Source organism: Pygocentrus nattereri, chromosome 28 (genome assembly GCF_015220715.1).
Source record: "Pygocentrus nattereri isolate fPygNat1 chromosome 28, fPygNat1.pri, whole genome shotgun sequence".
NCBI classification, from domain to species: domain Eukaryota; kingdom Metazoa; phylum Chordata; class Actinopteri; order Characiformes; family Serrasalmidae; genus Pygocentrus; species Pygocentrus nattereri.
Window position 1 is genome coordinate 4,647,641 of NC_051238.1, and position 24,488 is coordinate 4,672,128.

The following is a 24,488-nucleotide window of genomic DNA, read 5'->3' on the forward strand; positions in this document are numbered from 1 at the left end:
TGTGTGTGTGTGTGTTACATGTTCAAATATGTATGTAAAGATAAAGGAGATTTTAGACATGGGTAAAACTGTCCTTCACGTCACATTTATGGGGGCAGTCGTGGGCTGGAGGATAAGGAACCGGCCCTGTGACCAGAAGGTCACTGGTTTGAGCCCCAGAACCAACAGCACATGACTGAGGTGTCCTTGAGCAAGACCCCTAACCCCCAACTGTCCCTGGGTGCTGTGGATTGGGCTGCCCACCGTTTCAGGCAAGTGTGCTCACTGCCCCCTAGTGTGTGTGTTCACTAGTGTGTATGTGGTGTTTCACTTCACGGATGGGTTAAATGCGGAGGTGAAACTTCCCCATTGTGGGACTAATAAGGGTCACTTAATCAGGTAAATAACTTAAAGACATCAATAAAAACTATCGCCAGCATAGTCTGTTTGTCTGCTCCAGACCATCATTTACACAGAAATGTAAACATTAGAATGTTTTGGCATTATTGTGTAAATTCAGTTAACATCTTATGTATGAAGCATCTTTTCTTTTCATACACTGTAGTGGGTTAAGCAAGTGTACACACACACACACACACACACACACACACACACACACACACACACACACACACACACACAATGCGTCAGAGAAGGGTGCCTCACAGCGAGGAGGGCCTGGGTTCGATTCCCTGGCCGGGTGATCAGGGTCCTCTCTGTGTGGAGTTTGCATGTTCTCCCCGTGTCTGCATGGGGTTCCTCCGGGTTCTCCGGTTTCGCCCCTCAGTCCAAAGACAGTCAGGCCAATTGGACATGCTACATTGCCCCTAGGTGTGAGTGAATGTGTCTGTCTGCCCTGCGATGGACGATGGACTGGCGACCTGTCCAGGGTGTGTCCTGCCTTCCGCCCGATGACCACTGACTCCAGCAACCCCCACCAAGAAGGATAAGCAGTTTAGAATATGTGTGTGTGTGTGTATCAGAGAACTTGTAGAGAGGAGAATTCCCGCTCTGCAATCTCTTCCAGGTTTCTCGAACGCTAGAGGGCGCTCCCGAGCGAGTCTAAAATGAGCGGGTTGATATGGAGCGTTTGAGTAAAATCACAGTTTATAAACGCTGGAACATTTTTACTGTAAAAGAACGCACTCATGTCCTGAACACCGCTGTTATATTTAAAGAGCTTTTAAACTCGAGCTGTAGGCGTTTAAAACGGCGCCTCATGTAGGGCCATGACGTCAGTGAGCGCGAACAGCCAATGAGCTGCTCCGCTCGCCCGTCAATCATCCCGCTCTAGCAGTAAAGCCCCTCCTCCCGCTGCCCGAAACCCGTCTGCTGTGGAATAAATTAAATTTACAGGCGCCATTCACTCCCATTCATTGAGGACTCGCTCGCGGGCGCCCCCTGCTGTTCCGCAGTCCTGCTTTTGATATAATAGGGGAGATAAGAAGCGGCCAGGCTCTCCATATCCCCGGTCCGGACGTCCAGAGAACTGGTATGTGTTGTTTGTGTACATTGGAGGCGCGTGACACACTTGTTGACCGCGGAGTCATGGCGAATATAGAGAATAAAAGGGCTTTTGTTTGCGATTCCAAAATAAGAGTCTTTGTTTTGCGTCGCTTTAAACTGAATTTGTCGCTGATATTTCGCTGCTTGAGCAGCGCGAGGATGAGCGTAAGTCTGGGGTCGAGTTCCCATAACATGAAGTAAGATTTGAAGCCAGTCAGTCAAGCCGTAGTGTGGGAGCAGTCCTGCGAGATTTGTGTGAGGGGCGCTCGTCTAGGGCAGATAAGGTTCAAGCCGGTCGGAGTTGTTGCCAACATTTAGTCCAAAGTCTTCGCGCAGCGAGGCTGGAGGAGCGACAGGAGGACAGAACAGTGGAGTTTGCTCTGGTGAGTTTTTAGCTTATGCAACGTTGAAACCTTCATTAATTCATTAAAGCATTCATTCTGATTTAGTTCCGAGCTGTTCGGACTGCTCGGTTTGCCGTACTGAACCGAATTCAGCTGGTTTTTATGCGTTTACACCGAATTTAAGAAGAAATCCGGTTTATTTCTATAAGCCCTTATTCTGCCTATGGAGGCTGTTCGCGCGCGCGCACGGGTCATTTACATAACCGAGCCTTGGTTATTCTCTCAGTCAACAACCTTAAAGGATGGTTCTTCAAAGGTTCTGTATAGAACCACAAACACAAAGAACCATCTTCATGCATAAGTGGTTCTTCAGATTGATGGAGAATGTGTTGTATAAGGTTCTGTATAGCACCAAAAAGGGTTCTGCACTCCTAAAAAGGATGGTTCCTCAGGGGTTCTTTAGTAAAGGCAAAGGTTCTGTATAGAACCACAAACACAAAGAACCATCTTCATGCATAAATGGTTCTTTGCATGGTGAAATGGTTCTTCAGATCAATAGAGAATGTGTTGTATAAGGTTCTGTATAGCACCAAAATGGTTCTGCTACAGTTAAGATGTCAAGCTTGCAACAAGCAGAACCCTTGTATAGAACCATATGCAACATACTGTCCATCAATCTGAAGAACACTTTCATTATATAAAGAATTATTTAAGCTTGAGAAATGGTCCCTTGAGTGTTCGTGGTTCTATACAGAACCACTGTCTTTAGTAAAAAACTATATTTTTTAAGAGTGTAGAACGCTTTTTGGTGCTGTAGAGAACCACATACAACACATTCTTCATCAGAGTGAAAAACCACTCCAGTATGCAAAGAACAATTTAAGCATGAAGATGGTTCTTTGGGTGTTCATGGTTCTATATACAGCCATAGCCTTTACTAAAAAACCCTTGAAGAACCACCCTTTTTAAGAACGCAGAACCCTTTTTGCTGCTATACAGAACCTTATATAACACATTCCCTATTGATCTGAAGAACCATTTCACCATGCAAAGAACTGTCTATGCGTGAAGATGGTTCTTTCTATTTGTGGTTCTACATAGAACCTTTGCCTTTACTAAAGAACACTTGGCGAAGGTTTTCTAGTGCTATATTGAACCATATACAGCACATTTTCCATCAACTTGAAGAACCATTTCACTAAGCAGAGAACCATTTAAGCATGTAAATTGTCCCTTGAGTGTTCATGGTTCTATACAGAACCATTGTATTTACTAAAGTCCTTGAAGGACCATCATTTTTAAGAGTGCAGAACTCTCTTTGGTGCTGTAGAGAACCATATATAATGCATCCCCCATCAGCGTGAAGAACATTTTCTCCATGCAAAGAACCATTTAAGCATGAAGAAGGCTCTTTAGGTGTTCATGGTTCTATATGCAACCACTTCCTTTACTAAAGAACGCTTGAAGAATGTTTTTTTACGAGTGCACCTTTTTGGTGCTACACGGAAACTTATCTAACACATTCTCCATCAGCATGAAGAACAATTTCACCATGCAGAGAACCATTTAAGCATGCGAGTTGTCCATGGAGTGTTCATTGTTCTATACAGAATGTTTGTATTTACCAAAGAACCCTTGAAGAACCGTCTTTTTTAGGTGTGAGGTGTTAAATGACCACCATAAGCTGTTTTGGCTTCAGAACAGAAGTTTGCGAAAGCAGCTTTAATACAGTCACAGGATCCACAGCAACCCGTGCGAACTCCTTTCACCTGGTCTGTTCTACATAAGCTGGTGTGAATAGTCGGCTCTTGATCATTAGGTCTAAATTACAGGCTGTTTGTTCCGTTCCAGTCTCCTCAATGGCTTCAGCTTGGCAGAGAATTGAGTCCCTGCACCACTGGATTCTGGACAATGGAGGTACGGACCGGTCACTCATGTTCACGTCAAAATGACTGACATTTTTTCTTTTCTTTTGCACTTTACTGTTCATTACAGCTGTAGAACATCAGACCCAGTCCAGTGTCAGGTCAGTGTGCAATCTGCAGTGACCCAAAAAGTATTTGCACTCTTTAACCAAGTATTTGGATTCAGAACCATCAGCTGTGTTTGCACACTGTGGAATTAGACCTCTGCATTTAACCCAGTGAACACACACACACACTAGGGGTCAGTGAGCACACTTGCCTGGAGCGGTGGGCAGCCCTATCCACGGCACCCGGGGGGCAGTTGGGGGTTAGGTGTCTTGCTCAAGGACACCTCAGTCATGGGCCGTCAGCCGAGGGGATCGAACCGGCGACCTTCCGGTCACAGGGCTGGTTCCCTAACCTCCAGCCCACGACATTGGTAAACACTTTGCTTCATAAAATGTTGAACAAAATGATAAAATACACTTTTAGCAACATTAGACTGGGTTCTGGAGAGAGCCTGGAGAAGAACACAGAACCTAAGGGTTCTGTAAAGCGTCGAGGTTAGCTCTTCAGAGTGAGCTCATGAACCAGGAGTGCACAAAGACATTTTGGACGTAAGCCAGCAGAAGTCTGCAAAGAAACTGCTCCAGCCAGCATTAACGGTCTAAAACGCACCAGATATCTTTGGAAAGAACACTTGGTAACACTTTATTTGGATGGTCCACTGAAGATGCTTCCTTCGGCTCCCCCTTCAGTCTGAGAGGAGATGAGACCCCTGAGCAGAAAGTGTTCCGCGTTCTCCACGTCAATAAGAGTGAATCCGTCAGAACTGTGCAGCGGGATTTTCGTCAGTGAAGCTCCAGCAGCTCAGAGCGTTCGGTGCTGGTTCCACAGCACTGGATGATCTCCGAAATCCCACTGAAAGAGCCGTGAGAGCAGAGACACCCGACACGCTCAATCCAGTCTGGGATGAGTTTGACTGTGGTGCTGATGATGTCCGTACAGCTGGAGGAGGTTCAGACTGAGACCTTATTAAAAGTCCATAATAAACTTTATGCTCATTGAAACCGTTTACAGTTCACTGCCTTGATCTGTAGCGATTTACAAGAGAAATAAATCACTTTGAAATCGAATCAATCTTTTAGAATCAGCCGGTACGTTCAGTTGTTCAGCGTTCCAGAAGTGTTCTGTGATGACACCGAAGATAAACTCATAAAACTGTTGTGACATTATTTATCACGTTAATGATAACATATCATCATATTGCTCACCTCTTCAGTTGAATAAGTGCTGAATTGAAGTTCTCTGTTCTCTGATTCACTCTCCTTTCTCTGTTGATCTCTCCAGATAAGCGGACTGACCCCTGGCTCCTCGTGTACTCCCCTGTACCTGTACTTTGTATTTTTCTCTGCTATCTTGGTGTCATTTGGATCGGCCCTAAACTCATGAAGAACAGGGAACCGGTGGACCTCAGACTCATCCTGATAGTTTATAACTTTGCCATGGTTTGCTTATCTGTCTACATGTTCCATGAGGTGAAGAGTTCTCTGTTCTCTTATTGGCTTATTCTGATCTGTAGGAGTGCTATGAGGCTAATCTGTCTATTTCACCATCCTCTTCTACTCTCATTATTACACTAAATGTCCAAAAGTTTGCAGACACCAGCTCTTCCAGTGTCTCTTCTGTAATGAAGGGTATTAATAGTGAGTTTGTGCTGCAGTAACAGCCTCTACTGTACTAGGAAGGCTTTATACTAGATGTTGGAACATTGCTGTGAGGATTTGATTGAGCATTAGTGAGGTCAGGTACTGATGTTGGTATTGGAGGTACAGAGGTATCACTCCAGAGAACACAGTTCCACTGCTCCACAGCCCAATTCTGGGGGGCTTTATACCCCTCTGGTTGACGCTTGGCATTGGGCATGGTGACCTCAGGCTCATGTGTTGCTGCTCCAGAGTGTCCCATTCTATTAGTGCTTTTCTATGGAGATCATACGATCTGTGTGCACAGTTGAGCAATGGGTGCACGCTTAAGTAGCTGAATTCAGTCATTATAAGGACCGTCTGGATACATTTGGACAGATAACGTGTTGTTTACCTTTAGAATTGATGTCTTTCATGAAGATGATCAGTTGAGCGCTACACGATCTGAAATGCTTCAGATGTAATCGCTAACCTGTGATTTGACTTCTTAGACTTTTCTTTATCATTTAAAACTTGTTCCTCTTTTGTTGTTCAGTTTTTAGTGACATCCTGGCTGTCAAACTACAGCTACCTCTGTCAGCCCGTTGACTACAGCACCAGCCCGCTGGCTTTGAGGGTAATGACCACAAACTATCTTCTAAGGCACTTCTCCTTCTGGGTCCTGGGGAGAGCTGGAGTCTATCCCAGCAGACGTTGGGTGGAACGCATGGTACACCCTGGACAGGTCACCAGTCCATCGCAGGGTGCTTTCAAATACTGTACCGTCAATACACAGTAGAGGGACCGCCCTTTTGAATATGTTTATTTCCAGTCAAAACGGCCATTAAGTACAAGGTTATCTTTCCCAGCGAGAAGGTACAGCAGCACAACGTACAGTAAAGAGCAAACTGACCAAAAGTATTGATGTACACAAATATTAACATATGTATTTGACATTTTCAAAGAAGTCCTCACCTCCAAAGTTCAGTCTCACAAGTTGGTTGCATTTTCTGCAGCCATCCTAATTACAGTGTCTGTGTGGATGTTAGTGTCTCTTTGAAGGGAACATGGTGTCAGTGCCCCGTTTGGGAGCAGCTGTTGCTGGGAGGACACAGCGGTTTCAAGATTGAAAGAAAGGAAGAATAGTGGACAAGTTAAGTACTGATGGATCTGATACTATCTAAAGTCTTGGAGGCTTTAGTGTCATTAAATATGATTCCTGCTTTTTTTTCTGACACTTGTACTTATTGGCGGTTTGGCTGGAAGTTCATTTTTAATTATGGACCTGAATCATGTGGAAAGGTGTGGTGTTATTGTCCTGCTTTGATCTTTACTGAAAATGATTTCTCCAGAATCGGTTTGGGCTGAACTCTCCTCTCACAACAAGAGTGCAGCGCTAAACGGGTCAGTTCGGCAGATGTGTTCTTTTCAGGTGTGTCTGTTTTCTCTCTCAGATGGCCAGTGTGTGCTGGTGGTTCTTCTTCTCCAAGGTCATCGAGCTCAGTGACACAGTAAGTAATTAAACCACATGAGAACATGTGCGAGGGTGAAATACGGCAAATATACAACCGTCTTCACGTCATTCATCATCTAAACCACTTATCCTCCTGGGGACGGGAGCCTATCCCAACACGCGTTGGCCAGAAGGCAGGAAACACCCTGGACAGGCCACCAGTCCATCACAGGACAGACGGACAGACACGCAGACGCACGCATTTGTCTTGCTGTGTTATTTTCAGTAGCTGCTCTTTCACTGATGCTCCATGAACTGTATTATATTGTCACTGTATTATAAAGTATTTATAAACTATACTATGATAAACAGTTTTTCCTTTTTTCTGCTCATAAGGTCTTTTTCATTTTGCGGAAAAAGAACAACCAGCTGACCTTCCTGCACGTGTACCACCACGGCACTATGATCTTCAACTGGTGGGCTGGAGTCAAATACGTAGCGGGGGGCCAGTGTATGAGTTCTCATTTTCTTGCTTGTGTTGAATTTTGTCTGCTCTTGTGTCTGAATGACCTGTGATCGGTATGTGACCCCCTTCCGTGTGTGCAGCGTTCTTCATCGGCCTGCTGAACACCTTCGTTCACATCGTGATGTATTCGTATTATGGGCTGGCGGCCCTGGGGCCTCATGTGCAGAAGTATCTGTGGTGGAAGCGCTACCTCACCTCCCTGCAGCTGGTAAGCACTCACAGATTAATGCTCTCATTCCTCCGTGAGCTTCCTCAGCTTTGGGAACGGAGTTGCTGCTCATCATCGCTGTCCAAAGAAAAGAGGGCAAAAACGTTCTTTCTGTTCATTTATGTTCATATAAAAAAACTTTTTTTCCCCAAAGTCATTTTAGATTCTGTTCATCCATTCATTGTGAAATGTTCACATAACGTTAAGGGCAGCTGTCGTTTTCAAATGATGTAGAAAAATGAAAATCGAAGAAAAGTAGATATATTTGGTGGGGGGGGGGGGGGGCGGGGGGCACAGCATTGTTATGCAGAGCATGAAGTAGAGTTATCTTTGGGTTCCGAGTCCGAATTAATGACATTTACAAACATGCTGCAAGCTTAAATGCGACTGTTGAACTCTTAAGCTACACCACTTTTATGTTTGTAGAATGAGTAGATATTTTATTATGATTTGAATTTGACTCAAAATATACTGTTGTGTGTCGTCGTGTTTGGCAGACGTTTTACATTTTTGACATGTAGTCATTTTTTGATATTGACCCGTGTGTGGAGTTGATGTGTTTGTTACTCAGTGGTCTGCTGGACCCGCCTCGATTGGTTGTTTAATAATTCATGTGAAATCCCAGATGTTTAAAATATCACGAGTTTCCAGCATAGGGTGCTCCTTTAGCAGCTGTAGCCAGTCAGCAGCCTGTCCATGTTGTCCCCACACACACACACACACACACACACACACACACACACACACACAGCAGGCCATGTAGGAGGAGAACAGAGTGAAGGAGTGGGTTCAGCCCAACACCACATGTGTAATAGAAAAAGGGGGGGGGGTTATTTTATGGGTTATTTTATAAGTTCACAGAAAATGAACAAAGAACCAGAATCTGAGTTTGAAATAATAATAAACCACATCAGTTTTTCTTTTGGTAAACGCTGAAAATGGGTCCCACAGACCTGAACACCACACAGGGGTTAAGAAACAGAATAATTTAGAATTGCAGGCTTGAGCCTGTAAATGTAAATGATTTATTAATATAATGTATATAATATTATGCAGGAGACTATGCAGTTCATGGTGTAAGTGTACCTAAATATTTATGTAAAGAATAGCAGAATGATAACAAAAAGGCTCTAAGGGCTAAACAGCTGGTCGTGGGATTATATCTACAGTAGATTTACAGATTATGTTGATGTGCCTCCTTCTTGTTAAATCCTTACCATGAAACACAAAGTGGGAAAAGGGTCATTTCATCACAGCGGAATGGCTGCACACCTTTTCTTCAGCTTCTCTTTCTAAAGGTGCCTCGTCCGTCTTCTTTCAGCTTCAGTTCGTCCTCCTGACCACGCACACCGGCTACAACCTGTTCACAGAGTGCGACTTCCCCGACTCCATGAACGCGGTGGTGTTTGCCTACTGCGTCAGCCTCATCCTGCTCTTCAGCAACTTCTACTACCAGAGCTACATCCGCAGGAAGAGCAAGCGCTCCTAACAGAGCGGGACTCGTCCTGAACTGACCGCTGCGTACTTGAGCAAACATCCAAAGAGTTGCATCAGAGGTGCCACAGTTAAAGCAATAGTTGAGTGAAAAATCACAGCCCCACCACCACACACAGACCCAGAAAGAAGGTCCGGCTTGCTGTTCAGGTCTCAAATGTAAAATCAACATCATGCTGATGAAGATGTGATGACTATAGTAGGTAATTCACTCACATCCTTGGAAGACGCTCCTTCACTAAGTTTAGACTGAGTTTTTTTGGGATTCTCTGTCAATCATCAGTTTCATCCACTCGGGGAAGGGGGCTGAGCCAGAGAACTTGTAGAGAGGAGAATTCCCGCTCTGCAGTCTCTTCCAGGTTTCTCGAACGCTAGAGGGCGCTCCCGAGCGAGTCCAAAATGAGCGGGTTGATATGGAGCGTTTGAGCAAAATCACAGTTTATAAACGCTGAAACATTTTTACTGTAAAAGAACGCACTCATGTCCTGAACACAGAGCGGCATGAAACACTTTAACACCGCTGTTATATTTAAAGAGCTTTTAAACTCGAGTTATAGGATCGTAAAACAGCGCCTCATGTGTGTCCATGACGTCAGTGAGCGCGTTTTTAGCCATTGAGCTCCATTCACTCCCATTCATTGCGGACTCCCTCGTGGGCGCCCCCTGCTGTTTATGATATAACGGGGAGAATAGGAAGTGGCCAGGCTCCCCATAAACCGGCTCTGGTCGAAGCACAACCCATGCCACAAAGTGTTCTTCCACACATTGAGTGCAATTACGCCTTTCCGCCAGAGGGGTCTCCAAATCCCCATAACACACAAAGTGCAGCTTTAAGTTAGAACATTTTTACAGTGTACGTGCCACAAGCTTACTGACTGAAGGATTCCCACTGTGAGCACTCACTTTAACCATCTGATGATTCACATGAGATTCAGGGTTGTTCCATTTGCTGTGGTCTCACGGCATGAATATAAATCTGTCTTTATGGCACTGACACACACACACACACACACACACACATTTTCTAAGCCGCTTCTCCCTCAGGGTCATGGCAAACACTTATCCATTTATCTGGACCCCCAGCCTGACCAATACAGCCTCTGAAATTAAATCTGGCAGACATACACATGGGCTACAAAATAGATACCAAGCATGAGCTCATATCAGCTAAACGGAGCTCATTCAGTCTTGCATTCCTGCCCCACTTGCGTGTGGGTCATTCTACAGCAACGTCCACTTTTCTATCTACTCCTAGGTGTCACTGGTGTTACCGATCCTCATCGGTGTTGCACATAATAAAGCTCACATTTTTAATGAAAAAATGCATTTTACAAAATAACAGCTACAGAGCATCAAACCAAACGCCGTCAATCGTAGAACATCCACTAAATTGTGGAATTTCATCCATTTGAGTTCTATTTTTCACAGATTCCTCAGAATAAAGTCGGTCACACCAGTGACTCCGGATAAAGGCTTCATATGAGATCCTGAGCTGAATGAGAAGATCTCTGAGAACTGAGAGACGCAGCAGACTCACCATGAGCTTTTCTCCATAGATCCTCAGAAAACAGGTCTAAGGAAGTTGGGTGACGCCATCGGCGTGACTTTTATTTAAAAAATAAGAGGTAAACACCAGTGACACGACTCCTGGGGAACTTTTATTCTATATTTTATAACATTTATTTGGCATTTGTGTTCTTTACGCCACTTAATTGATATATTTCAGAGTCCTGTGTGGATTATTGTAGTTAAAATTGTAGAAAAATGTTTTTTGGCTCAAAATACGGCCTCAGCCTTCACACATGACTGTGGGGACGAGCTCTTCTGTGGTGCTTGGAGTTCTAGATAACTGATTTATAAACCAGTGTTGCTAAACTGAGGCTCAAGAAGGTCTAACTGTTAAAAGAACACATTATTTTATTATAAAATATAAATACACTGTAATCCTAACGTGTTATTCAGGTGTAATATATCTGTAAGGACACGAAAGTGGACGCTGCTGTAAAATGACCCTTATGGGTTTCAGGCGTCACTCAGAGCTACAGCAAACCAAAGACAAAGCTGCACTGTTCATTGCATATTTCAGACCTCAGGGTGCAATTTGTAAACTTTTTTTAGGATGGTTTTATGCTTGAATAAATAAACGGTCACTAGAGGGCGCTGTGCAGCTTTGCTTTCACCACCCCCTGTTTTGACCGTTCTCATGTCAGGCTCACAGAACCTGCTTTTGCAGCTGAATGAGAGGAAGAGAAGAGATTTCAGGCTGAACCTTAGAAAAATGAATAAGCCTTCTGTTAACGGTCTGTAGTTTTGGGGAGGAGGTTGAGAGCGACTCACGTTTCTGTTATGGCTGTTTTTATTGCTTTGTTACCTCGGAAGCCAAACCTTCATTTGTAGGTCTGAATCTGGTCAGTCTGTCTTTTGTCCATTACACACCTATAAAACCTAAACTCAGTCATTTGACCAGGTTTATTAATAGATAAAGAGATTCAGTGCGGGTGATGTTTGTTTCATGTCCAGTCTGCCGAGCGTAGCGTGGTCATAAGCGGGGATTTTCATTGTACTTTGAATGTGTGAATGCATGTCGCTGTTGTTGGAACAAAACCTCATATCTCCATTTTTTTTGTTGATTTTCAGTTTTTGACCTAGTTTGAAGAGGCAGGTTGGCCTTTACATTGTGTGTAAATCTCATGAAGGATGGACCTAAATAAACGGCCAAAAATGTCTTAGAAAAACGTCTGTTTCCATTGACTTACATTGAAAGTAATTAAGGTTTTTTCCTTCTCCTGTAAAGTTCCCATTCTGGAAATACGAGGTTTTGTTCTGACAACAGTGATAAGTAATGGCAGTTGAATTAAAGACTAGAATTCACTTCAGTTCCTCACTGTCATAACTACAGAACTTATGCGTTAGTTTTTATAGTAGATGATGAATAATTTATAGTAGACTTCTAATTATTTATAGTCACCTAACTGCATATTTCACAGAAATGACTGAATAATTCATAATATGTTCTGAATAATTCATCGGCCTAGTAACTGAATAATATGCCTATAACATTTAAGGGAGAATGAGCTGAATCAAGTGTGTTTGAGTATCTTGCATGTTCATTTTAGTAGGTAGGTACTGGATATTCAGTTTTAAGGTGCTTGATACCAAACATGTCTTGGCTGATGGGCTACATCTGGGTTATGGCAGATTAGGATGGGGTGAAATGTGTGGATTAGATATTTGGCCAAGCTATTAGTGAATATAAAGCCTGGAAAACAGGACAATGTTCTCGATTTGATTCTGGGAAATCCGATTTAGCGGTCAACAGCATTTTGTAGGACCTTGCACACGATTTTGCAGCTCTTGTCTTTTAGAGTCTGGAGAGCTGAGAAGAGAACCCTCAGAAAAACCAGCTGTTAGTGCTGCGTTAAAGAAAACAGCCGCGTACAGACGGCTGTGCTAGTTCTCTCGTTTACAGGTCAGTGTGAGGTTTTATACTGTTTGCAATAAATACTGTTCCTTCAGTGCAGGGCTTCTTGGTAATTCTTGGTAAGCCGTTTCACTCCATTTCATGATCATCCTGGGAAAGTTCACATTCAGTGCGGCTGTTATCTTCCTCTCCACTAGAGGGCACTGCTGACCCACCGCTGATTTTCACGTGTGCGGTAACGTTGAAGGGTTTAAACCTGTTGCTGCTGCATGTGTGACAGGCAGTTCGGTTTATTCACACACATTCATGAGTTCCACACTTTCTAAAGCTGCGTCATCAAAGCCGGTAACGCTTTATTTTAAAGCTCCCTACATAGAGACTCCATAGCACATGCATGAGTGCTCATTAACATCTCATGACCACCAGATGTTTCATGAAGTAAATGATGCTGTGTTGATATTAAGAGACTTAAATTAAAATAACAGACATTTTTCATGTATAACACTTAAAAAGATGGTTCTTCAAGGGTTCTTCAGTAAAGGCAGTGGCTCTATCTAGAACCATTCTATATAGAGTTCTATATCGGACCATTTCATGGTTAAATGGTTCACTTTGCGTGGTCAAATGGTTCTTCGGATTGTTGAAGAATGTGTTGTATGTGGTTCTGTATAGGACCCTTTTAAAGATGGTTCTATATATCACCAAAAAGGGTTCTTCTATTGTCTAATTATGTCATGCTTGTAATTGTAGCAGAACCCTCACTCTAAAAACCATTTGCATGATGAAAGGGTTCTCTGCATAATGAAAGTGTTCTTCAGATTGATAGAGAATGTGCTGTAGATGGTTCTATGTAGAACCTTTTTGAAAATGCTTCTGTATAGCACCAAAAAAGGGTTTTGCTATGATAAGCTTGATGCAACAATAGAATCACCATTTTTGGTGCTATATAGAACAATTTTTAAAACGGTTCTATATAGTTTTGTATATCATCTACAGCACATTATCAATTTGAAGAACCCTTTCATTACGCGAAGAACCCTTAACATGCAAATGGTTCTTTGAGGGAGGGCTCTGCTATGATTACAAGCGTGATGTAACAATAGAAGAACCCCTTTTGGTGCTATATAGAACCATATACAACAAATTCTCCATCAATTAACATTAAAAGAACCCTTTTTGGTACTATATAGAACCATATACATCAAATTCTCCATCAATTAACATTAAAAGAACGCCTTTTGGTGCTATATAGAACCATATATAACAAATTCTCCATCAATTAACATTAAAAGAACCCTTTTTGGTACTATATAGAACCATATACAACAAATTCTCCATCAATTAACATTAAAAGAACCCTTTTTGGTACTATATAGAACCATATACATCAAATTCTCCATCAATTAACATTAAAAGAACGCCTTTTGGTGCTATATAGAACCATATATAACAAATTCTCCATCAATTAACATTAAAAGAACCCTTTTTGGTACTATATAGAACCATATACAACAAATTCTCCATCAATTAACATTAAAAGAACCCTTTTTGGTGCTATATAGAACCATATACAACAAATTCTCCATCAATTAACATTAAAAGAACCCTTTTTGGTACTATATAGAACCATATACAACAAATTCTCCATCAATTAACATTAAAGGAACGCCTTTTGGTGCTATATAGAACCATATACAGCAAATTCTCCATCAGTCTGAAGAACCATTTGGCCATGCAAAGTACCATGTAAGCATGAGAAGGTTCTCATGGTTCTAGACAGAACCAATGCCTTTACTGAAGAATGGCAGATCAATCTGAAGAACCGTTTCACCGTGCAAAGAACCATTCAAGCATGAGATGGTTCTATACAGATAAATTGAACCATTGCCTTTCCTAAAGAACTCTTGAGAAACCGTCTTTTTTAAGTGTGCAACACTGTTGTAAAGCATTAGTCCCACATAATGGAACAGCGGCCTAGATAAAAACATCATATAAAAGTTCTATTAGAGACTTTTATCCATTTAAATGATTTCATACATTAATTTTTTTGTCAATTTCAAAATATTACTCCTGTAAACGTTTTCTATCCATGAAGAAATAAACATGGTTCTATTCATTTGATGAACAGATGATTCTAATCAGCCTTAGTAGCACTTCAGCTCAAGTAGACTCCTAAAAAAAGATGGTTCTCCAAGGGTTCTTCAGTGAAGAAAATGGTTCATTATAGAACCATGAACACTCAAAGGGTTCTTTGCATCATTAAACGCATCGTTTCTTCAGAGTGACGGAGCATGTGTCGTAGATGGTTCTGTGTAGCACCAAAAAGTATGAAAATGACAGTTACAATAGAAGAACCCTTTTCAGAAATGTTCTATATAGAACCATATACAGCACATTCCTCATCAGAACCTTTTCACAATGCAAAGAACCCCTTTAATCATGCAGAGGGTTCTTTCCACATAGAACCATTTCCTTTACTACAGAACCCTTGAAGGACCATCTTTTTTTAAGAGTGTAGGAATCTATAGAACTGATTATAGTGTTCTAATTAAAATCAAACGTCCCTTTATTTTGCCAGAACAGCAGCATTTACGCCATAACAGGGGCGGATCGTAAGTAGAACCACATATAAGCTGTTCATGTGTTATGAAGTCTGTATGTAGGTGTTCACCTCAGATCTTAACATTGACTGGCACTTCAAAAGGACATGCAACTGCAATGCTTAAGAGAACTTTATTTTCTGAGACATGAGAGAGACGCATAATAATTAATATTTAAACAAACTGTACATTTTATACATCTGGTAGGAGTTTGGTGGCTATTAATAATATTAATTATACCCATTGACCTTTTATAAAATAGTCGGACCAGATCATCTGGGTGAGAACAGAGTCAAAACGCAATACAAACATTGCAAACGTTCACTGACAAAACACAGCAACACTAAATATGCTTTCTACACTTCAGCCAAGAGGAGAGAGAGAGAGAGAGAGAGAGAGAGAGAGAGAGAGAGAGATCTGCGAGAACAGGCGCACCAGGGCTTTAATACTGCTGAGCTCGGATTCTCATGTTTCAGACCCACTGCGGTGGATTTCATCCACAACATTTCTCAGATTTATGGCTCTCTGCTCACCACTTATCAGTTAAAGGACCCATATCATGGAAAAAAAAATGATATGGAAAAAAAAATACAGCCCATTTTTACTTAACTGTTTTTGTGATGTCACAAACACATTAGCATACATCTGTGTATTCACCCTACAGTGCTTTAGCTTGGCCTATTCACGCTGAAGTTATAAGGAGTGCACTTGTTTTTGAGCTAGCCAATCAGAGCAGAGATTATCTGCATATCGTTGTTGTCAGAAGAAAACCGCGTATCTACAACTGGTAACTTTACAGGAGAAGGAAAAAACCGACTTTACTTTTAATGGAAGTCAATGGAACCAGACGTCTTTCCGAGTCATTTTGGGATGTTTCTTTTGGTCCATGCGTCATGAACTTTCCACACGGTGTAAAGGGCAAGAGGTATTTTCAAAATATTTGAAAAACTGAAAAACAGAAGACGAATGGAGATGCAAGGTTTTCTTCTGACAGCAGCGGTATATCAGTCTTAAAGGCACAGAAACAAAAACAGCCCTTAACTCTAAGGGATGAAGAGAGGTTCAGGAAAAAAAAGGTCACATAAAAATGAATTATGGCTGTTTTTGGTACATAAAAGCACACCAACAGTATAAATGGACATGACAAAAAAAAATATAATACCAGAAAATAATGTAGGATATGGGCCCTTTAAAGTTGGGATGGGACGGTACGAACATTTCTAATCATACTATTAGTGACCAAAACACGCACAGTTTTTGGTGTCACCACGTTATTGTAAAAACATCCTAAAACAAGTGAAAAATGAATAAAAATTGAGACCGTTTCTCACTGATATTGAGACTTTTCACTGAAGCTCATATTTCATTATAACACCACAGTATCAGCTACAACTTAAATAAATATAAACTTACTTCAGCACTGCTAACTGCTCAGATTATGACTAGGTTGTCCTGGTATGTGCTTTGCAGGGAGACTGCAGCAGCTGTTTATCTCCACCATCACTGAACGTGCTGAACGTGGTTTTCAGTATTAATAAAAATGATATGATTCTTGATGGGTTTTATGTCACTGTACATCCATAAAACCAGCAACCGCCCCATCCCTACAACAGAGATCCATCACTGTTAACCCTGTGTTTGAAGATTCTCAAAAAGAACCAGCTGTTTAGCAGGTAAACTAAACAAGACTTGAGTGGAACATCTTACTGCCAGTATAGAGACATTATGCTACTGTACGCTGGTAAAATAGTGACATTCTGAAAACAAACATTAAAAAAGGAGAAACACAACCACCAATTCATACAGACGAGCAATAAGATCACAGGAAAAAGACTGCTGGCTCAGAGAGAACAAAAAGAGAGGAGCAGGGAGGGGATGAGAAGAGGAGATGAGAAGAGTGAAGACAAGAGAAAAAGAACAAGGAAGTGGAGGGAGAGACAGAGAAGAGGAGAAGAGAAGGGAGCGACGTAGAGGAGAGACAGAGAGAAGGGGGAGAGAAGTGGAGGGAGAGACAGAGAGAAGGGGGAGAGAAGTGGAGGGAGAGACAGAGAAGGGGGAGAGAAGTGGAGGGAGAGAGACAGAAGTGGAGGGAGAGAGAAGGGGGAGAGAAGTGGAGGGAGAGAGACAGAAGTGGAGGGAGAGAGAAGGGGGAGAGAAGTGGAGGGAGAGACAGAGAGAAGGGGGAGAGAAGTGGAGGGAGAGACAGAGAAGGGGGAGAGAAGTGGAGGGAGAGACAGAGAAGGGGGAGAGAAGTGGAGGGAGAGACAGAGAAGGGGGAGAGAAGTGGAGGGAGAGACAGAAGGGGGAGAGAAGTGGAGGGAGAGACAGAGAGAAGAGGACAATGGAGAGAAGTGGAGGGAGAGACGGAGAGAAGAGGACAATGGAGAGAAGTGGAGGGAGAGATGGAGAGAAGAGAGAGAAGTGGAGGGAGAGATGGAGAGAAGAGGAGAGAGAAGTGGAGGGAGAGACAGAGAGTAGAGGAGAGAGAAGTGGAGGGAGAGATGGAGAGAAGAGGAGAGAGAGAAGTGGAGGGAGAGACGAAGAGAAGTGGAGGGAGAGACAAAGAGAAGTGGAGGGAGAGACAGAGAGAAGAGGAGAGAGAAGAGGAGAGAGAGAAGTGGAGGGAGAGACGGAGAGAAGAGGAGAGAAAGAAGTGGAGGGAGAGACGGAGAGAAGAGGAGAGAGAGAAGTGGAGGGAGAGAAGAGGAGAGAGAGAAGTGGAGGGAGAGACGGAGATAAGAGGAGAGAGAGAAGTGGAGGGAGAGAAGAGGAGAGAGAGAAGTGGAGGGAGAGACGGAGATAAGAGGAGAGAGAGAAGTGGAGGGAGAGGAATGCTGTTTGTTCAGGTTGAAGCTGATGGAGTGATGCTCTACGTTTCTGTATAAACTGAGTTCATTTGGCTCAGGCTGCGCTCGAAGCTGCCCAGCTGGAAGAAGACGCTGTCCTCTGGGCTCGGAGTGAACTGGGACACTGACCCACTGAGGTCCGGCACTAAACTGAAACCTGCACACATAACAGAGAAAAGATGGGAATGATGAACAGAGGAACTGCACCAGTCATGTACCAACACTGGAGTCAGCTCGTCTGCAGAGTAACTGAAATTAACAGTTCTAATATGGATTTATTCATAAATAAAGAGCAGTCGCACTCAAATTAGTTACAGATGAATCTTATACTTGATGTATGCATCAGACGTAGTGCTATATATATGTTTATATACATATACATACATATATATATATACACACATATATACACACACACTATATTGCCAAAAGTATTCGCTCGTCAGGCTTCACACGCATATGAATTTAAATATGAGTGACATCCCATTCTTAATCCATAGGGTTTAATATGATGTCGGCCCACCCTTTGCAGCTATAACAGCTTCAACTCTTCTGGGAAGGCTTTCCACAAGGTTTAGGAGTGTTTATGGGAATTTTTGTCCGTTCTTCCAGAAGCGCATTTATGAGGTCAGACACTGATGCTGGACAAGAAGGCCTGGCTCACAGTCTCCACTCTAATTCATCCCAAAGCTGTTCTATCGGGTTGAGGTCAGGACTCTGTGCAGGCCAGTCAAGTTCTTCCACACCAAACTGGCTCATCCGCGTCTTTATGGACCTGCTTCGTGCACTGGTGCACAGTCATGTTGGAGCAGGAAGGGGCCGTCCCCAAACTGTTCCCACAAAGTTGGGAGCATGAAATTGTCCAGAATCTCTTGGTGCTGAAGTGTTAAGAGTTCCTTTCACTGGAACTAAGGGGCCGAGCCCAAATCCTGAAAAACACCCCCACACCATGATCCCCCCTCCACCAAACTTTACACTTGGCACAATGCAGTCAGACAAGTACCGTCTCCTGGAAACCGCCAAACCCAGACTCGTCCATCGGATTTCCAGATGGAGAAGCGTGATTGGTCACTCCAGAGAACACGTCTCCACTGCTCTACAGTCCAGTGGCGGCGCTTTACTCCACTGCATTCCACGCTTTGCTTTGCGCTTGGTGATGTAAAGCTTGGATGCAGCTGCTCGGCCATGGAAACCCATTCCATGAAGCTCTCTACGCTGTTCTTGAGCTGATCTGAAGGCCACATGAAGTTTGGAGGTCTGTAGTGATTGACTCTGCAGAAAGTTGGTGACCTCTGCGCACTATGCCCCTCAGCATCCGCTGACCGCTCTGTCATTTTACGTGGCCAAATTTCACGACTGGACTTGCTGCACAGGTGGCGTCCGATCACGGCACCACGCTGGAACTCACTGAGCTCCTGAGAGCGACCCATTCTTTCACTAATGTCTGTAGAAGCAGTCTGCAGGCCTAGGGGCTCGGCTTTATACACCTGTGGCCATGGAAGTGATTGGAACACCTGAATTCAATGATTTGAGTGAATACTTCTGGAAATATAGTGTGTGTATCTCTGTTATTGGAACAAAATTTTGTACGTCCAAAATTATTCTCTGGTTCCATTGACTTGCATGAAAAATAGTACTCACTCAGTGACTCACTCAGACTAATCCATCATTCAAAACCTTTAAATTCATCTTTATTTTTCACTTATTTTATTTCTAATTTCTATTAGTTTGTCCCATGTAAATGCAAGGAAAGAGATATTTTACCCAAAAATGCCAACACTGCTATATTAGCTATCTTAGGCCTTTGAGTTAAAGGTGCCCCTGTTACACATAAAGTTTAACACCCATATGGGTTTCCACACAATGTCTTACTCTCATACTGACACACAGTACTGTGCAAAAGTCAGAGCACCCTCTAAAAGTTTTTAGTAAAAACTCCCATTAAGAGTTTCATTTTTCCAGTATCAGAAAAAACACAGAACAATTAAATATAATATAAAAAGTATTTCAGTGTTTAATGTGTCCACTCTTTCCCTTCATTCCATCTTCCATTCTTTTCAGAAAACTCAAATTCAGCTTCTCAAACAATCTGCAAATACCTCCAAAGTTCAGTCTGAGAAGCTGGTTGATGATTTTCTGAACTAATCAAACCCATTCAGTGGTGTTGAGGTCTGGACTCTGGGGTGGTCAGTCCATCGTCCAGCTTCTTTGTTTGATGTGTCCGTCTCCTTTTCTCAGTGAGGTTCTTCTTGATCAGCTACACGTCCTTTCAGACCCACAGCGCTGAGTGGTCTTCTCACAGTGGAAGGATGGACAGAAACACCTGTGGATGTTTTCAGATCTGAAGCAGCTTGATGTTCTCCTCTCTCTCAGAGATCAAAGCTTTCACTGCTGTTTACCTGATGGGGCAGTTTTGCTGTCTACCAGGTCTTCCAGGTGGTTGTTAGGGAATGTAACGTCAGTGACTTGTTTGAGAGCAGCTGTTGGGAGGACACAGCAGAAACTCAAGGGTTTTATGAGTGGAAGGATGGACGTGGCAGAAGGTGCACAAAAGAAGAGTGGACACATTAAATACTGATAGAACTGATATTACACTTACTGTAGGAGTCTGTTAACTGCATCATATAAATTAAAGTGAAAATTTTTCTGATGTTGAAAAAAAATTAACAACTTTGTACTTTGTGGCCTTCGCTGACTGGAAATTAAATAAATGAAACAGTGCTCTCTGAAAGAGTGCTCTTTGAAAGAGTGTTCTCTGAAAGAGTGTTCTCTGAAAGAGTGCTCTCTGAAACAGTGTTCTCTGAAAGAGTAGTCTCTGAAAGAGTGTTCTCTGAAAGAGTAGTCTCTGAAAGTGTGTTCTCTGAAAGAGTGTTCTCTGAAAGAGTGCTCTCTGAAACAGTGCTCTCTGAAAGTGTGCTCTCTGAAACAGTGTTCTCTGAAAGAGTAGTCTCTGAAAGAGTGTTCTCTGAAAGAGTAGTCTCTGAAAGAGTGTTCTCTGAAAGAGTGCTCTCTGAAACAGTGCTCTCTGAAAGTGTGCTCTCTGAAAGAGTGTTCTCTGAAAGAGTAGTCTCTGAAAGAGTGTTTTCTGAAAGAGTAGTCTCTGAAAGTGTGTTCTCTGAAAGAGTGCTCTCTGAATGAGTGTTCTCTGAAAGAGTGTTCTCTGAAAGAGTGCTCTCTGAAACAGTGCTCTCTGAAAGTGTGCTCTCTGAAACAGTGTTCTCTGAAAGAGTAGTCTCTGAAAGAGTGTTCTCTGAAAGAGTAGTCTCTGAAAGAGTGTTCTCTGAAAGAGTGCTCTCTGAAACAGTGCTCTCTGAAAGTGTGCTCTCTGAAAGAGTGTTCTCTGAAAGAGTGCTCTCTGAAACAGTGTTCTCTGAAAGAGTAGTCTCTGAAAGAGTGTTCTCTGAAAGAGTAGTCTCTGAAAGTGTGTTCTCTGAAAGAGTGTTCTCTGAAAGAGTGCTCTCTGAAACAGTGCTCTCTGAAAGTGTGCTCTCTGAAACAGTGTTCTCTGAAAGAGTAGTCTCTGAAAGAGTGTTCTCTGAAAGAGTAGTCTCTGAAAGAGTGTTCTCTGAAAGAGTGCTCTCTGAAACAGTGCTCTCTGAAAGTGTGCTCTCTGAAAGAGTGTTCTCTGAAAGAGTTGTCTCTGAAAGAGTGTTTTCTGAAAGAGTAGTCTCTGAAAGTGTGTTCTCTGAAAGAGTGCTCTCTGAAAGTGTGTTCTCTGAAAGAGTGTTCTCTGAAAGAGTGCTCTCTGAAACAGTGCTCTCTGAAAGTGTGCTCTCTGAAACAGTGTTCTCTGAAAGAGTAGTCTCTGAAAGAGTGTTCTCTGAAAGAGTAGTCTCTGAAAGAGTGTTCTCTGAAAGAGTGCTCTCTGAAACAGTGCTCTCTGAAAGTGTGCTCTCTGAAAGAGTGTTCTCTGAAAGAGTAGTCTCTGAAAGAGTGTTTTCTGAAAGAGTAGTCTCTGAAAGTGTGTTCTCTGAAAGAGTGCTCTCTGAATGAGTGTTCTCTGAAAGAGTGCTCTCTGAAAGAGTGCTCTCTGAAAGAGTGCTCTCTGAATGAGTGATCTCTGAAAGAGTAGTCTCTGAAAGAGTGTTCTCTGAAAGAGTGCTCTCTGAATGAGTGTTCTCTGAAAGAGTGCTCTCTGAAAGAGTAGTCTCTGAAAGAGTGCTCTCTGAAAGAGTGCTCTCTGAATGAGTGTTCTCTGAAAGAGTGTTCTCTGAAAGAGTGCTCTCTGAATGAGTGTTCTCTGAAAGAGTGCTCTCTGAAAGAGTGCTCTCTGAATGAGTGTTCTCTGAAAGAGTGCTCTCTGAAAGAGTAGTCTCTGAATGAGTGTTCTCTGAAAGAGTGCTCTCTGAAAGAGTGTTCTCTGAAAGAGTGTTCTCTGAAAGAGTGCTCTCTGAATGAGTGTTCTCTGAAAGAGTGCTCTCTGAAAGAGTGCTCTCTGAAAGAGTAGTCTCTGAAAGAGTGCTCTCTGAAAGAGTGCTCTCTGAATGAGTGTTCTCTGAAAGAGTGTTCTCTGAAAGAGTGCTCTCTGAATGAGTGTTCTCTGAAAGAGTGCTCTCTGAAAGAGTGCTCTCTGAATGAGTGTTCTCTGAAAGAGTGCTCTCTGAAAGAGTAGTCTCTGAATGAGTGTTCTCTGAAAGTGTGCTCTCTGAAAGAGTGTTCTCTGAAAGAGTAGTCTCTGAAAGAGTGTTTTCTGAAAGAGTAGTCTCTGAAAGTGTGTTCTCTGAAAGAGTGCTCTCTGAATGAGTGTTCTCTGAAAGAGTGTTCTCTGAAAGAGTGCTCTCTGAAACAGTGCTCTCTGAAAGTGTGCTCTCTGAAACAGTGTTCTCTGAAAGAGTAGTCTCTGAAAGAGTGTTCTCTGAAAGAGTAGTCTCTGAAAGAGTGTTCTCTGAAAGAGTGCTCTCTGAAACAGTGCTCTCTGAAAGTGTGCTCTCTGAAAGAGTGTTCTCTGAAAGAGTAGTCTCTGAAAGAGTGTTTTCTGAAAGAGTAGTCTCTGAAAGTGTGTTCTCTGAAAGAGTGCTCTCTGAATGAGTGTTCTCTGAAAGAGTGCTCTCTGAAAGAGTGCTCTCTGAAACAGTGTTCTCTGAAAGAGTAGTCTCTGAAAGAGTGTTCTCTGAAAGAGTAGTCTCTGAAAGTGTGTTCTCTGAAAGAGTGTTCTCTGAAAGAGTGCTCTCTGAAACAGTGCTCTCTGAAAGTGTGCTCTCTGAAACAGTGTTCTCTGAAAGAGTAGTCTCTGAAAGAGTGTTCTCTGAAAGAGTAGTCTCTGAAAGAGTGTTCTCTGAAAGAGTGCTCTCTGAAACAGTGCTCTCTGAAAGTGTGCTCTCTGAAAGAGTGTTCTCTGAAAGAGTAGTCTCTGAAAGAGTGTTTTCTGAAAGAGTAGTCTCTGAAAGTGTGTTCTCTGAAAGAGTGCTCTCTGAATGAGTGTTCTCTGAAAGAGTGTTCTCTGAAAGAGTGCTCTCTGAAACAGTGCTCTCTGAAAGTGTGCTCTCTGAAACAGTGTTCTCTGAAAGAGTAGTCTCTGAAAGAGTGTTCTCTGAAAGAGTAGTCTCTGAAAGAGTGTTCTCTGAAAGAGTGCTCTCTGAAACAGTGCTCTCTGAAAGAGTGCTCTCTGAAAGAGTGTTCTCTGAAAGAGTAGTCTCTGAAAGAGTGTTTTCTGAAAGAGTAGTCTCTGAAAGTGTGTTCTCTGAAAGAGTGCTCTCTGAATGAGTGTTCTCTGAAAGAGTGCTCTCTGAAAGAGTGCTCTCTGAAAGAGTGCTCTCTGAATGAGTGTTCTCTGAAAGAGTAGTCTCTGAAAGAGTGTTCTCTGAAAGAGTGCTCTCTGAATGAGTGTTCTCTGAAAGAGTGCTCTCTGAAAGAGTAGTCTCTGAAAGAGTGCTCTCTGAAAGAGTGCTCTCTGAATGAGTGTTCTCTGAAAGAGTGTTCTCTGAAAGAGTGCTCTCTGAATGAGTGTTCTCTGAAAGAGTGCTCTCTGAAAGAGTGCTCTCTGAATGAGTGTTCTCTGAAAGAGTGCTCTCTGAAAGAGTAGTCTCTGAATGAGTGTTCTCTGAAAGAGTGCTCTCTGAAAGAGTGTTCTCTGAATGAGTGTTCTCTGAAAGAGTGTTCTCTGAAAGAGTGCTCTCTGAATGAGTGTTCTCTGAAAGAGTGCTCTCTGAAAGAGTGCTCTCTGAAAGAGTAGTCTCTGAAAGAGTGCTCTCTGAAAGAGTGCTCTCTGAATGAGTGTTCTCTGAAAGAGTGTTCTCTGAAAGAGTGCTCTCTGAATGAGTGTTCTCTGAAAGAGTGCTCTCTGAAAGAGTGCTCTCTGAATGAGTGTTCTCTGAAAGAGTGCTCTCTGAAAGAGTAGTCTCTGAATGAGTGTTCTCTGAAAGTGTGCTCTCTGAAAGAGTGTTCTCTGAAAGAGTAGTCTCTGAAAGAGTGTTTTCTGAAAGAGTAGTCTCTGAAAGTGTGTTCTCTGAAAGAGTGCTCTCTGAATGAGTGTTCTCTGAAAGAGTGTTCTCTGAAAGAGTGCTCTCTGAAACAGTGCTCTCT

The 24,488-nt window shown here is 42.7% G+C and overlaps 2 protein-coding genes across 3 annotated transcripts in view; one reads left to right on the forward strand and one right to left on the reverse strand.

Annotated features, from left to right (window-relative positions):
- The first annotated feature begins 1,351 nt into the window (after positions 1-1,351).
- Positions 1,352-12,617, forward strand: elovl8b (ELOVL fatty acid elongase 8b). 2 transcript variants are annotated; one of them, XM_017722369.2, is made up of 8 exons: positions 1,352-1,471; positions 3,681-3,746; positions 5,084-5,271; positions 5,975-6,055; positions 6,873-6,929; positions 7,268-7,382; positions 7,478-7,605; positions 8,927-9,094. In XM_017722369.2, the coding sequence occupies exons 2-8, from the start codon at positions 3,689-3,691 to the stop codon at positions 9,092-9,094; spliced, it is 795 nt and encodes a 264-aa protein (XP_017577858.1). In that variant the 5' UTR covers positions 1,352-1,471; positions 3,681-3,688. The 2 variants fall into 2 exon arrangements, with proteins under 2 accessions (XP_017577858.1, XP_017577856.1); XM_017722367.2 differs by lacking the exon at positions 1,352-1,471 and adding an exon at positions 1,586-1,868 and having other exon boundaries at positions 8,927-12,617.
- A 5,227-nt stretch (positions 12,618-17,844) lies between these two features.
- The window catches only part of LOC108439403 (zinc finger protein GLIS1), a 174,146-nt gene continuing 167,502 nt past the window's right edge, over positions 17,845-24,488 (reverse strand). Inside the window, exon 13 of the mRNA XM_037535729.1 lies at positions 17,845-18,123. Coding sequence (XP_037391626.1) covers positions 17,990-18,123 — 134 coding nt within the window. The 3' untranslated portion in view covers positions 17,845-17,989. The remainder of the gene's footprint in view (positions 18,124-24,488) is intronic.

Coding starts and splice junctions, on each gene's coding strand:
- elovl8b (XM_017722369.2), top strand. CDS start 3,689: ATGGCTTCAGCTTGGCAGAGAATTGAGTCCCTGCACCACTGGATTCTG. Junction 6,056..6,872: donor CCAGCCCGCTGGCTTTGAGG/GTAATGACCACA, acceptor TTTCTCTCTCAG/ATGGCCAGTGTGTGCTGGTG. Junction 6,930..7,267: donor TCATCGAGCTCAGTGACACA/GTAAGTAATTAA, acceptor TCTGCTCATAAG/GTCTTTTTCATTTTGCGGAA.